This window comes from Zophobas morio, unplaced genomic scaffold (genome assembly GCF_036711695.1).
Source record: "Zophobas morio isolate AGI-343-1 ecotype UQ-CSIRO unplaced genomic scaffold, CSIRO_AGI_Zmor_V1 ptg000021l, whole genome shotgun sequence".
NCBI lineage: Eukaryota > Metazoa > Arthropoda > Insecta > Coleoptera > Tenebrionidae > Zophobas > Zophobas morio.
This window is the reverse complement of record NW_026972126.1, coordinates 10608192-10623329: the sequence shown is the minus strand read 5'-3', so window position 1 is coordinate 10623329 and position 15138 is coordinate 10608192. Positions and strand designations below refer to the sequence as shown.

Here is a 15138-nt window from a genome sequence, read left to right as displayed (position 1 = left end):
GCTTTTTTCAACTTTCAAGTTACCGTTATTTGACGAATTCTGTACTTTTGTTCCATTCTGTATATTTCGGGTTTTTTGTTAATTAAAGTAAAACCGTTTCGTAAAGTTTATTCGTGCGACCCAGTGAGTAACCAAGGTGTTCAAGGAGGTCGTACATTCGAAGATAAATTGGGATGTTTTGGTGTACGATTTTGATTTTTTTGCAATAACCTCTACAGATGTAATTAAAAAATAAAAAAAATACGAGTGTAGATCACAAAGGAATATACCACTCTTTGGGACTCGTTGTGTTTTATTTTTAAAATAATTTGAAAAATACTCAAAGATCTCTGGTGTTTTATTATATAAAGTGATTAAAAGAATCTTAGAGATCCCTAATGTCATTTTTTTTAAGAAATGCGAATGAATCTTAAGGTCCTCGTGTGTCTTATTTTTGAAAGAAATTGCGGACTCCCGGAGACCTCTAGTATTTTATTTTTGAAAGAATTTGAAAGAATCTTTGCCGCCCTTTATGTTTTACTTTTAAAATTTGAAATAGGGTTTTTTTATATAAATTATTCTTCAGGCCTCTTGTGTATTTGTTTTAAATGTGAAAGAATCTCCGGAGCTCTCTTCGAAAAAAACTGGAAAAATCTGGAGGACTTCTGATATTTATTTTTGAACGAGTTTGAAAAAACCTTTGGAACCATTCGTGTTTTGGTTTTCAAATTTTTAGGGTTCTAGTCTTTTTTTAACATAACTAAATCTTTGGGGCTCCTTGTATTTTGTTTTAAAAATGTTAAAAAATCTTTAGGGCTCTAGTGTCTTTTTTTTTAATATATATGAAAGAATCTTCCGGGCCTCTTATGTTTTACTTTTTGTAAAGAGTTAGGGCCCTAGTATGTGCGTTTTTTTAATATTGATGAACCTTCGCTTTTTACTTTTAAAATGTGAAAAAATCTCCTCCGAGGCTCCTTGTGTTTTTTTTTTATTATTAATATAAATGAATCTTCCGGGTCCTTGTGTTTTGAATTTAAAATTTGACTGAATTTTGGGAACGCTTAGTGCCTTTATTTTCAAGAATGTGAAAAAATCTTTAGGGATTCTTCTGGTTTTGTTGTTGAAAGAGTTTAAAAGAATTTTGGGGACCTTTAGTGTCTCATTTTTTAAATAATATGAAAGAATCTTCAGGGCCCCTGGGGTTTTATTAAAAAAAAAATGAAAAAAATCTCTGGGACCTCTGGTGTTTTATTTTTGAAAGATTTTGGAAAAATCTTTGCAGCTCTTTATGTTTTACTTTTAAAATTTGAAATAATCCGCGGGACAGTTGTTGTTTGTTTTCGAAAGAATTTAAAAGAATCTTTAGGGCTCTAGGGTTTTTTTTATATGAATTATTCTTCGGGCCCCTTGTGTAGTTGTTTTAAATGTGAAAGAATCTCCGGAGCTGCTTGTGTTCTCTTTTCAAAAAAAACTGGAAAAATTTGGAGGACTTCTGATGTTTATTTTTGAAAGAGTTTGAAAAAATCTTTGGGACCCCTCGTGTTTTGGTTTTAAAATTTGTAGGGTTCTAGTGTCTTTTTTTAACATCACTAAATCTTTTAGGCCCCTTGTATTTGGTTTTAAAAATGTGCGTAAATCTTCAGGGCTTTAATGTCTTTTTTATGAAAGAATGTTCAGGGCCCCTTGGGTTTTATTTTTTAAAGTGTTTGGAAAATCTTTGAGGTCCTTTGACTTTTATTTTTGAAAGAGTTTGAAAGAATCTTGGGGATGCTCAGCGCCTCTATTTTAAAGAATATAAAAACTATTCGGGGATTTACTATCTTTGAAAGAGTTTATAAGAATTTTTGGGGCTCTAGTGTATGCGATTTTTAAATATTGATGAAACTTCGTTTTTTGGTTTTAAAATGTGAAAAAATCTCCTCCAGGGGTCCTTGTGTTTTTTTTATTATTAATATGAATGAATCTTCGGGGTCCTTGTGTTTTAAATTTAAAATGTGACAGAGTTTTGGGAACGCTTAGTGTCTTTATTTTAAAGAATAGGAAAACATCTTTAGCGATTCCTCTGGTTTTGTTGTTGAAAGAGTTTGAAAGAATCTTGGGGACCTTCAGTGTCTTATTTTTTAAATATGTAATATGAAAGAATCTTCAAAGCCCCTGGGGTTTTATTTAAAAAAATGAAAAAAATCTCTGGGACCTCTGGTGTTTTATTTTTGAAAGATTTTGGAAAAATCTTTGCGGCCCTTTATGTTGTACTTTTAAAATTTGAAATAATCCGCGCGAGAGTTGTTCTTTGTTTTCGAAAGAATCTTTTGGGGCTCTAGAGATTTTTTTTATATGAATTATTCTTTGGGCCCCTTGTGCATTTGTTTTAAATGTGAAAGAATCTGCGGAACTCCTTGTGTTCTCTTTTCGAAAAAAATTGAAAAAATCTCGAGGGCTTCTGATGTTTATTTTTGAAAAAGTTTGAAAAAATCTTTGGGACGCCTCGTGTTTTGATTTTAAAATTGTTAGGGTTCTAGTGTCTTTATTTAACATAACTAAATCTTTGGGGCCCCATGTATTTTGTTTTAAAAATGTGAATAAATCTTTAGGGCTCTAGTGTCTTTTTTATTAAAGAATCTTCAGGGCCCCTTGGGTTTTATTTTTTAAAGAGTTTGGGAAAATCTTTGGGGTCTCTTGTGCTTTGCTTTTAAAGTTTGAAAAAATCTTTGAGGTCCTTTGAGTGTTATTTTCGAAAGAGTTTAAAAGGACCTTGGGGACGCTCGGCGTCTCTATTTTAAAGAATATGAAAAAATATTCGTGGACCCCTGTTTTACTATCTTTGAAAGAGTTTATAAGAATTTTTGTGGCTCTAGTTTATGCGATTTTTAAATATTGATGAACCTTCGTACTTTACTTTTAAAATGTGAAAAAATCTTCTCCGGTGCTCTTTGTGTTTTTTTTTTTTATTATTAATATGAATGAATCTTCGGTGTCCTTGTGTTTTGAATTTAAAGTGTGACAGAATCTTGGGGATGCTTAGTATCTTTATTTTAAAGAATATGAAAAAATCTTTACGGATTCCTCTGATTTTGTTGTTGAAAGAGTTTGAAAGAATCTTGGGGACCTTCAGTGTCTCATTTTTTAAATAATATGAAAGAATCTTCAGGGCCCCTGAGGTTTTATTGAAAAAAAATTAAAAAAGTCTCTGGGACTTCTGGTGTTTTATTTTTGAAAGATTTTGGAAAAATCTTTGCGGCCCTTTAAGTTTTAAATTCTGAAATAATCCGCGGGACAGTTGGTCTTTGATTTCGAAATAATTTAAAAGAATCTTTAGGGCTCTAGGTTTTTTTTATATGAATTATTCTTCAGGCCCCTTGTGTATTTCTTTTAAATGTGAAAGAATCTCCGGAGCCCCTTGTGTTCTCTTTTCGAAAAAAACTGAAAAAATCTCGAGGGCTTCTGATGTTTATTTTTGAAAAAGTTTGAAAAAATCTTTGGAACCCCCTGTGTTTTGGTTATACAATTTTTAGGGTTGTAGTGTCTTTTTTAACATAACTAAATCTTTGAGGCCCCTTGTATTTTATTTTAAAAATGTAAAAAAATCTTTAGGGCTCTAGTGTTTTTTTATAATATGTAGTAGAGATGTACCGACTATAGTCGGTCGACTGTTCCGCTTTGCTAAAACCGGTTTATAAATGCAACAGACAGTGTGTTTTTTTTTCTATTTCTCTGATTACCTTAAAAACTTGTTTTATTTTAATAAAAGGAATAAGTAAAGTTTCTTTGTTTTCCAAAAAATGTGTTAAATTTGTTTGGATAATTTTAACATTTATTTTTTTGTAGTAACTCAGTACAAAAATAAAGAATAACATAACACAATTTACGGCAGTTTATACAATACTTTAACCACTTTTAACCACTTTTAACCACTTTTTTGGCAAATTTTTGGAAATTTTGAATTCGCTTTGCGTGTTTATTGGACCAGATATCGTGACGGCGATTTCAGAATCGTAACTAGCGGAAGATCGGAAGATTATCTACACTTTGACACCAATTTTCGGTTGATTAAACCAGTTTTAACCGATTTTAACAAAGCCGACTAGTCGGCCGACTATAGTCTACATCTCTAATATCTATATAGGTATGAAAGAATCTTCAGGGACCCTTGCGTTATATTTTTTAAAGAGTTTGAAAAAATCTTTGGGGTTTCTTGTACTTTGCTTTTAAAATTTGAAAGAATCTCTGAGGTCCTTTGAGTTTTATTTTTGAAAGAGTTTGAAAGAATCTTGGAGATCCTCAGCGTCTCTATTTTAAAGAATATGAAAAAATATTCGGGGACTCCTGTTTTACTATCTTTGAAAGAGTTTATTAGAATTTTTGGGGCTCTAGTGTGGGCGTTTTTTAAATATTGATGAACCTTCGTATTTTACTTTTAAAATGTGGAAGAATCTCCTGCGGGGCTCCTTGTAGTTTTTTTTTATTATTAATATCTTCGGGGTCCTTGTGTTTTCAATTTAAAATCTGACAGAATCTTGGGGACGCTTAGTCTCTTTATTTTAAAGACTATGAAAAAATCTCCAAGGATTCCCCTCGTTTTGTTGTTAAAATACATAGTTTGAAAGAATCTTGGGGATGTATAGTGTCTCATTTTTTAAATAATATGAAAGAATCTTCAGGGCCTTTTAGGTTTTATTAAAATTTTTTTTTTTAATTATCTGGGACCTTTCGTGTTTTATTTCAGAAAGATTTAGAAAAAAATCTTTGGGGCCCTTTGTGTTTTGTTTTCAAAATGTGAAAGAATCTTGAGGACGCTTTATTTGAAAAAATATCACAGAATATTCTGGCACCCCTGCTGTATTGTTTTTAAAATAGGTTGAATGAATTTTAAGGGGTCTATTGTGTTTTTTTTTAATACTAATGAATCTTCGTGTTCTAAAGAATTTTTAGGTCTCTAGAGACTTTTTTTAAGAATTATTCTTCGGAGTCCCTTGTGCCATGGTTCTAAAACGTGAAATCGTGTCTTGGGGACGCTTAGTGTCTTTATTTTAAAAAGAATATGAAAAAATATTTTTGGGGAATCCTGTTGCTTTGTTGTTGAAAAAACTTGAAAGAATTTTTAGAGCTCTGGTGTTTTTTTTACATTTGAGGGTATTTTTGGGCCTCTTTGGGTTCTGCTTTCAAAAAGGGAAAGAATCTCCAGGGCTTCCTGTGTTTTGTTTCGGAAAAAATTTGAAAGAATCTTGGTGCGTTTAATGTCTTATTTCTCTACATAATATGAAAGGACTTCAGGGCCTTTTGAGTTAAAAAAAATTGATACAAATCTCGGGGACCTCTGATATTTTATTTTTGAAATTTATAGTTTCACCTTTAGTTTTGAAAAAAAGAATCTTTAGGCTTCTAGTGTCTTCTTTCTTAAGTATTGATGAATCTCCGAAGCTTCTTGTGTTTTGTTTTGAACGAGTTTGAAAGAATTTTGGAGATACTAAGAAATCAGCCCTAAGTGTTTTTATTTTAAAGCGTATGAAATAATCTTCGAAGAGTTAACGTTGTTTTATTTTCGAAAGAATTTGAAAGAATCTTTAGAACTCTAGTGTCTTTTTTTTTATATAGCTGAATCTTGAAGTCCCTCGGGGGCTTCTTATGTTTTGTTTTTGAATGAAATTGAAAGAATCTTGGGGCAGCTTAGCGCGTCTTTTTTTGGGAGCCCCTTGCGTTTTATTTTTGATTTTTTTTTAAACCTCGGGGATCTCTGGTATTTTATTTTTGAAAAAAATTGAATAATTCTTGAGGGCGCTTTGTTTTAAAGAATGTGGAAGAATATTCGAAAGAATCTTTGGGGTTCTAGTTTTTTTTTTAATTTCAAAGAATCTTCGCGGCCCCTTGTGGCTTCCTTTTAAATTGTGAAAGAAATTTTCAAGCACCCTTAGTTTTATTTTCGAAAAAAATCTTTGGGGCCCTAGCATGTTTCTTTTATAAATTGATGAATCTTTGTGTTTACTAAAATGTGGAAGACTCTCCGAGGTTCCTAGTGTTTTATTTATAAAAAAATTTGAAAGTATCTTCAGGACTCTAATGTCTTCTTGTTTAATATGAATGAATCTTCTGGGTCCTTTGTGTTTTGTTTTTAAAATATGAAAGAATCTTGAGGACGCTTTATTTTAAAAAATATGACAAAATATTCTGGCACCCATGCTGTATTGTTTTTGAAATAGGTTGAATAAATTTTTAGGGCTCTATGGTGTTTTTTTAACACTAATGAAACATTGTGTTTGATTTTTAAAATGTGAGAGAACCTCGGAAATTTGTGTGTTTTGTTTTTGACAATATTAGGAAGAATTTTGAAGAATTGCTAGGGTTCTAGTGTTTTTTTTTTAATATGAATCAATTTTCGGAACCCTTGTGTTTTGGTTTTAAGAGCTTGAAAGAACATTGGAGACGTTGGTATCTTTATTTTAAATAATATGTTGTTTTGTTTACGGGGTTGAAAGAATTCGTAGGGCTCTAGAGTTTCTTTTTTAAGAATTAATCTTCGGGGTCCCCTGTGTCATGGTTCTAAAACGTGAAATCGTGTCGAGGACGCTTAGTCTCTTTATTTTCAAGAATATGAAAAAATATTTTTGGGAACCTTGTTGCTTTGCTGTTGAAAAAGTTAGAAAGAATTTTTAGAGCTCTGGTGTCTTTTTTTACATTTGAAAGAATTTCTGGCGCCCTTTGTATTTTGCTTTCAAAATGGAAAAGAATCTCCAGGGCTCCCTATGTTTTGTTTCCGAAAAAATCTGAAGGAATCTTGGTGTCTTTTTTTACATTTGAAAGAATTTCTGGCGCCCTTTGTATTTTGCTTTCAAAATGGAAAAGAATCTCCAGGGCTCTCTATGTTTTGTTTCCGAAAAAATCTGAAGGAATCTTGGTGTCTTATTTTTCTACATAATACGAAAGGATCTTCAGGGCCTTGATATTTTATTTTTGAAATTTATAGCTTGAAAAAATCTTTGGAGTTCCTTCTGTTTTGTATTTAAAATTTGAAAAAACTTCGAAGCTCCTTTAGTTTTGTTTTAGAAAGAATTTGAAAGAATCTTTAGCCCTCTAGTATCTTCTTTTTTAAGTATTGATGAATCTCCGAAGCTTCTTGTGTTTTGATTTAAACGAGTTTTAAAGAATCTTGGAGACGTCAAGTGTTTTTATTTTAAAGAATATGAAATAATTTTCGGAGACTGACATTGTTTTGTTTTCGAAAGAATTTGAAATAGGTGTTTTTAGAATAACACAGTGTATGTTAAAGATGAAATTTTCTTAAAGAAACTTTGTGATACAATTATTATTTTTGTAGGTCTAAATATTTAATGTATAGTGTTCGATTTTTAATAATAACACAGTGTTTCTTGGATTTCAGAAAAACTAGGAGACCCAATCGGTCAAATTAAAAAAAGTTATCAATTTTGTATTCAAATATACTTATGACGTGTTCTAAAGTAAAAATCTTAACGCTGTATTTGGAAATCAGTCCATTACCAGAGTTCAAGTTTTAATAAGTCTAAGTAAGTTCAAATTTTTCTAAACAGCTTCAGTTGATCAGCACATAATAAACATTCAGAATCTAAATCTAGGATGATGCCATTTCTATAGAACAAAATAATGAATATAAATGCTCTAACCTGTCAGGGGGGTTGTGTACTAAAGCGCACTGGTCGCTCACGGACACCGACAGTTCAGGATCAGCCCCCGACTGAGGCCCCGAGCCGGGACTGCGCCGCACCCCCTGCTGGACCTCCACCACGAAGACCCCATCTCTGGCTCCCGGCGAGTACTTCATCGTGGTCTCCCTGCTGTCCTCCTCGATGTCCTGCAACAGAAAATTGTAGACACGATCATCACAACTTCGAACAATTACGTTTCTTTCTTCAGTTTCTACAATCAGGTGGTTGTTTTTGAGCGTCATGGTGATGATACTGCCATTGGTACTCGAGTGGTTGTTGCTCCTTATTTGGCTAACACCTGTACCATCACACACTTCGACTTCCTCGGTGTTGATGGCAAGATGCGTTTCCCCACATTTCTGCTAACATATCAGATATTAGGTCGTTGAAAGATGGACTGTTATTATTTAAAATTTGCTAAACAGCACCCAAGGGCAGCGAAATTTGGAAATTATGTGTGTGCGTGCTGCTATTCGTTTAATGTCCATCATCATCATCAATGTGCAATTTGGGCACACATTTGGACGAGTTAGAATATTCGCAGAATCGGTGGGAATTTCGTCGGAAATTTGTGGGGCTTACAGGTGTAGCGCATCGGTTCTTAAAACTTCTCATAATCAAGTTCAAATAATTTAAGATAACATTGAATAAGACACAATGAGTAATTTTTAGTCTACATTGTGTTTGGTATGAATCAATCAATATCTGCAACTAATAAAAAAAACCGCAGCAGTTATTTTCCGCAACAGTTATTTTTTTATTGAGTATTATGTTAAACATTGTTTTTGAGATCTATAGGTGTAGTTATGATGATTAAATACATTAAAAAAATTGTACTTAAAAACAAGAACAGAGTTTAGTACAATATATAATGAATGCTCTTAATAATTTATGGATAATTGAATACCTTTCTCAATTTACTTGTAGTAAATTTTTACAAAATGACTGTTAACATTTTTTAGGATATAAATTGCATTAGGCTCACCTTAAATAAATATAAATAACTTAAGCTTTTTTAAGCTTTATTGTTAAGGAGTGTTAGGTCCCCATGTACATTTACTATTGGAAAAATTAAAAAAAAAATAGAAAAATTAAGGGCCCTCTTACAGCAAGTGAATTCAATTTTTAATTGGAATTAAAATCTAAAGTGCGATTAATCCATGAATTTAGTCATCGGATTGGCTAAACTTGATCACGTGATCAATTAACTGAGCGATTAAATTAATGGTGTGATTACGAAGTGCATCTGTAAACAGGGTCTACATAAATTACCGTAATAAACATTTTTTTTAGGAAGATATCGCTTTAGGATGATTCAGTAAAATTCTTTGAGAAATCAGGATTTACAAACAAGAAATAATAATTAAAATTACGAGCATTTTGTTTACTCATTAGGTCAAGAGTCTCAACTAGCAGTTAAACATTATTCTAAATAGATGTGACATCCAGCAAGGACGAAATAACATTGCTAAAATACCTTCGGTAGATAAAGAATTTGGTTAGCTTTTTACCGTCTACAAGACTTTTTAAAATATGAGAACATGCAACCACTAGCTTTAGAGATTATCTGTCTAATAGACAGATGGAAATGGGAGACGTACTTTTCCATATTCCGGAAGCCCAGAAGCCGTAAAACGTCGCGAAAACATGAAGTTAGCGACACAGACATCGGATTTATTACCCCTACGACACCTACAATTTTAACAGCTACACTATTACTGTGTTGTGGGGATAATAACGTGATTGTGTTAGTGTCAAGGCACCAAATGGTCCTTCTGAAGGTTCTAATCATCATAAATTGCTGGTCATTTCACTTTAATTCACTAATTTGAATAATTTTTCGTTGAAAGAGAATCCCCTTGGCCATAATTTTTATAGTTTCGACCTCTTGAGATGTCTTTATTTGCATTTTAAGCACTTTTAAGACGTTCTCTGTCGTTGCCAATGTACGAAGAAGAAGTTGAATTGTTGAAAATCAGGACTACATCAAATTATCCACCCAAGACCTGCAGTTCCACGAAAAATTTAATAGTTCGCCGTTTATTATGAAAAACAATGTAACTTAGGTATTTAGAAAAAATATTGGTCCAAGATTATTTAGACAGAACTTTCCTCGCCTCTGAAGCAAACAAATTTATAACATTTAATTTTGCCAACCGCCAATAAGTTAAAATAAAGATCTGTGTACTATTAAAGTACAGATAAAAAGCATGTTATGCGTATATTTCAAGTGAGTTTGTCCATTAAAAAATCAACATTTTAGTCATGACACGTATAATAATTTGGATGGGTCCAGTGTAATATTAATAGTAATAGTAATGAAATTCCAAATTTTCTGGAAAATGGAGTGAGCCGCTCTTGATTTGATCAATAAAATATATTGCCTCGTTCATTAATTTTTTTGAGCCACCCTGTATAAGCAATTCTAAAAAATATTCGGTTTTGCAGTTTCAGATGTAAAATGTAAAATGTTGTTGAGCCAATTTGATTTCATTTTCCAAAATCTGGACATCGTAGTACAAAATCAAGATGGAATCATAAACCACAAGTATGAAGTAGGTAAATTTTAATGTGAAATCATTACATTTGGTGGGGATGATCAGACACTTTTTGGTTGCCATTTTACCACCTACATAATATTCGTAAAATGCTTATAAAATTTGATAACAATCGATCTAGTAATATCTGTTTAATAAAATATCGATGCAGAGAGCAGCAGCAGACGACAGACAGATGACAAACAGATCACTCTAGAAGTGATAAAACGTCGAGAGAACATGAAAGTAGCCATTCGGACGAACCCTTAGCGCTCAGGAAGTAAAAAGTCACAGAACTGCTCTTTGGAAAATAATCTGCACACTCGACAATACCCTGATTTTATGTGACTAGAGGAGCAGAACCAAAACTAAACAATACCAAAGGAAAGTTTAAGCACTAAGAAGATCGTTTACGTCGGAATAAAAAAAATCCTGTAAGTCAAAAATACATTTTATTACCGCTGTTTACTAAATGTTAAACCTAGAACAGCAATGGTATATTATGGACCTAGTTTTATAAACGCCCCTTTAGTCACGAGGTTATTTATTCACGAACGGAACGGTGCGAGTGTTTAAAACACGAGTATCTAGAGAAGTTTATAAAGTGTGCTTTTTCTACTTCATTATAATTATCGGAACTGTGTAATGTATAGTCCTACAAAAAATAAAATCGTAACATCATGAATAACATATAAAAATTTGTGTTAAACAATTGTTTATAGTTAACAATAAAAAGCTCATTAAAATATTAAAATCGACTGATCAGCAATGCGCTTTATTTATTGATTGCCAATACTTACACACCAATTTTACTATTTTAATGACTTTCAGATTTTTATCAACATAATTCAATAGGCGGTGTTTTTTTTTATTTTGAGACAACATGTACTGTCAAAGATTCTAACCTTCAAAACCATTTGTTATATTTGGATAATGACTATTACATAATAACATTGACCTCTTGTATCCAAAAACGGTGTCAAATAATGAAAAATATAATAACAAAAAAAAAAAAAACAGTTTCTTCTTAAGATGTAATCAGTGTGAAAAATCATATACCTGTGACATAAACGAGCCTTTTTTTCAAAAATATCATGTTAGCTGTTTATTTATTAATTATTATTTTATCTAAAACAATAAATTATAGAAGTAATTTTCTGTATATTTTGTATATCTGGGTTTCCCGCCTGTTATACTATATACAGGGTGTTTACTAAACATGCGACAAAAATTCAGGGGGTTAGTCCTTGGATTATTTCAAGATTTTTTTGTATTTGAGTGATTGTCAGAAAGACGTTTTCGTTCGAACATACAGGTATTTTTAAAACGTTCGGCAGTCAATGTGGAAAAAAGTAGATGCATGTGTCCTACCGGGTGCAAAATACTTTGAGTCTATACTTGTGATTTATCATTGCATTAATATTTTTTAAAATTGCTTATACAGGTGATTCAAAAAGTTAATGAATAGTTCAGTTTATTTTACTGATTGAACGCAGTAACTACTCACTCCATTTTCCAGAAAATTTGGGAATGCAATACTGTTATTGTTAGTATTACACGGAAAACTCACTTGAAACATACGCTTTGCACGCTTCTTTCATTTACTTTAACATTACATACATAACTTTATTTTAAATGATAGAGGTTCTCATAAAAAATAAAATTCGCAAAAGCATATTTTGTAATTTTTCGAAAAAGGTAGATTGTTATTATTATTATTGTACTTCAGGTATCCTGAGGCATCGAAAAATACTTTTTGAATTACTTTTTTTAGTACATTTTTACTTGTGATCATGGTTCTTTTGTATGTAAAAGAAACGAAGACAAAGATGGACCGAATGTTCACCATAGTGGCACGATTGAGAAATGATCATGCCCGCTTTTTTGTTTATTATAAAGACAATGCACTATCCAGGCGTTTTGTAAAAATAATTTTGGAAAAATACCTCAAGGAATCGGATTTTTTTTTAAACTATCTAATTCGCAGACATATACCAGTCATTGTTTTAGGAATGCGTAAAAGCTATTGTTAGTGCAATAACAATCATAATAGTGGTAATTAATAATGTACATCATTATTTCCAACAGACTAAACAAACAACAAATTCAAATGTGTGTGAATTTACAAATTACAAATATATTTCCTCGAAAAGGGCTTGAGTAGATAACTGGAGTAACTGAAATACGGCCTGAGTTCAACTGAAGGGTTATGATTTTGGTCAACAAAATTTCGGGAGAAAAATTCTTCTCCCGGATTAAGATCGTGGTTTATTCTCTTGATAAATAAATATCTGTTAAAATTTTACAACAGCTTTGGAAGATTATTTGCCTAATAAAATGACCAACAAACGGGAGATAGGCGGAAACGGAAGGACCACTCTTTCATATTCTAGGAGAAACCATGAACAAATGCCTTTTCATTTTGATTGTAGGCGAATGCATGAAATTTGCATATAAATGTGTATCTGAGAAAATCCTTTAATTTGAGCCCTAATTTTTTGCGTCACATTTAATATGTCCTGTACTATAAAGAAAGACAATCCAACCCAAGTTTTGAGTAAAAGGGTCTGGGAGATTCCGTTAGCAAAATGTCGAGAATTTACCCAAATCTCGTAAACCCTCAAAGAACAAATTTTATTGCACAGCTAAGTACGTAGGTAGATTTTAAAATAATTAAAACACCAATTTACAGACTTCGACACAAGTTGTCTCTTGCTTTTCTAAGAAGAGCTTTGATGTGTTAAATACTCCAAGCCCTCCTACAACTTTCTTTTCGAGTCCTCTTTCTGTATCAATTAGTTTGTGTTGGGTTTTCGTAAAGTGAAGTTCAAAAGTGTAAAAGTGTTTTAAAAATTGTTTATCATCTAGTATTTTGTGCCATTTTTAAAAATGTCCCAAGTCAAATAGTCTTTAAAGGACAAATTAAGGACATGGACGAAAAACAAAGACGTTTTTCAAATAAGAAACCTTGGATTGTTTTGCGAAGCCTGTGGGAAAATTCTATGTATAAATTATTAATGTTGCACGATTCAAATGGGAAAATTAGTTTTGAAATTATTTCCATAAATTTGCATAATAATATAGGTATCAATTTTTGAAAAATAAATAAATAAATAAATGGTCGGTAGTTACGCTAGACTTTTGGGGATGGGGTGAGATTAGAGAATAATAGCAGACTAATTTGTATGCTGTAATTCTAGAATCTCGAAAGTTGTTCTGTTAATCTAATCAATGCATATCATTACTTGGTCTTAGTACCCGTAATGATAGAAGTCTTGCCTGAATGCCGGTCATTTCCGGGTCAGTGGTGGGTCTTAATAAAATGTGTTGTTGTAGATTTTCCTTTTTCATAGTGAAGACCATAAGAAAAATTTGTACTATGAATTTTTTGGAGAAAAACTGTAAAAATAATGTTCCTGGGGGATCAACTTTAAGAATTAATTGTTTGTTCCAAGTTTACGATTAATTTTTGCTATTTTATTTAAGTAGTTATTTTACATTGTATTTTCGTAGGTGACTAATAGAGTTAGGACAGATATGTATTGGAATTCACGATATTTGGACAGCTGTAGGTGAACTACAAATTCTAACGGGCAATACGTTGCAAACTTTGTGGGAGGAAAATTATCTGTAGAGGTAGTTGGTACACCGCATTTACTGGCATCGAAAATATTTGAAAAAACCAATAATGTAACAGTGGCACGTTTTATCAATGAGTCTTTAGGTAATTACTAATTATATTAGTTATTAAAAAAAAAAAAAAAAAATTCTCGGATCGATTTATATTAATTTCAACTTGCATTAGTGTTCAAATTGCATTTTAGCACCATCAGTCAGATTGGTTATATTTACCAATGTACGGTTGCAAAGTTAGGGGAAATTTGTAACTTTGCTGTATAGCAAAGCATATGATAAGATAAGTAATCTGATGTAAACCGAACTTAAACTTGGTCTGTGACCTAATTTACCGGATTGTCCATTGCCTCCAGAACCTGTTCTCACAAGATGAGCTTCATGGATTAAAGCGGCAATTATTATTGCGATCATTTTGACGATATAAAAAAGGTTAGTTTATTACTATTCATAATTTTGTGGTTATGTAATATAATATAACATAATTTGGCGTATATAAAAACCTATGACTATATTAGAGACCTTTGGGCTGACCTTAAGTCAGTATGTGGATATAGTAGAGCAACTGTATAAAAAGATCGGAATATACTGCGGGAAGAGTAGGCATTTAAAAAGCTGCAAGATACTATAGAAAAAAAAAACAGACAAAATGAAAAAATTGTTTTGCCGAAAATTTTGAAAAATATCTAATTTGTTATGCAAATTTTAACGAAGATTAGGATCGCTGATCCCCCGTTTTTATTGCCTATTTTAGGATCTGTTTTGGCTTTTTTAGCCTAAAATCCGCTCTTATTAGTCAGAAAAATTTCAAACTTGCTTCTAGAATATAGTTCTCACTTTGTTATCAAATTTATTGCAGACTTTACAGACCCACTTTATTATGCACAACCTGATCTATAGCAATTTTATGACAGTAAAACTGTTTTACATGTCTTTATTTTTGCTGGATAGACGACGATAATTTGTGTGGTATTTTAGATTGCAACATTGTAACATCCATCTTTTTTGTTTAATACACGCCTGTGTAATTTGTCATTTTTGAAGTACTATGTGAAACATGTAACTATAAATATAAAATAATAAAAAATATAGGTGAATTTCGTATCAAAACCGCAGGGAAATCCTTTCTCGTTGATTAGTCATTGTCGGTGGGAAACTAGAACTGATATTACGCCAGACTTCTATGTAATTTTAAGGTCTAGATAAGTGTTTAATTTCAATGGTTAGTGATAATTATAGAGTTGCGTATCACAAAGATCCGCTCTACTCCAGACGTCTGCCGGTGACTCTCTATGCCTCGAAATGATACAGTT

At 32.0% G+C, this 15138-nt stretch overlaps 1 protein-coding gene across 3 annotated transcripts in view; it reads right to left on the bottom strand.

Moving 5' to 3' along the window:
• Positions 1 to 15138, bottom strand: part of LOC135132600 (uncharacterized) — an 89038-nt gene that overhangs the window by 13733 nt on the left and 60167 nt on the right. Inside the window, exons 5-6 of one of the 3 annotated variants that reach the window (XM_064060740.1) lie at positions 7850 to 8017; positions 7614 to 7801 (exon numbers count right to left, since the gene is read on the bottom strand). In XM_064060740.1, coding sequence (XP_063916810.1) covers positions 7614 to 7801; positions 7850 to 8017 — 356 coding nt within the window. The remainder of the gene's footprint in view (positions 1 to 7613; positions 7802 to 7849; positions 8018 to 15138) is intronic. The other 2 variants (XM_064060741.1, XM_064060742.1) reach the window with 2 other exon arrangements.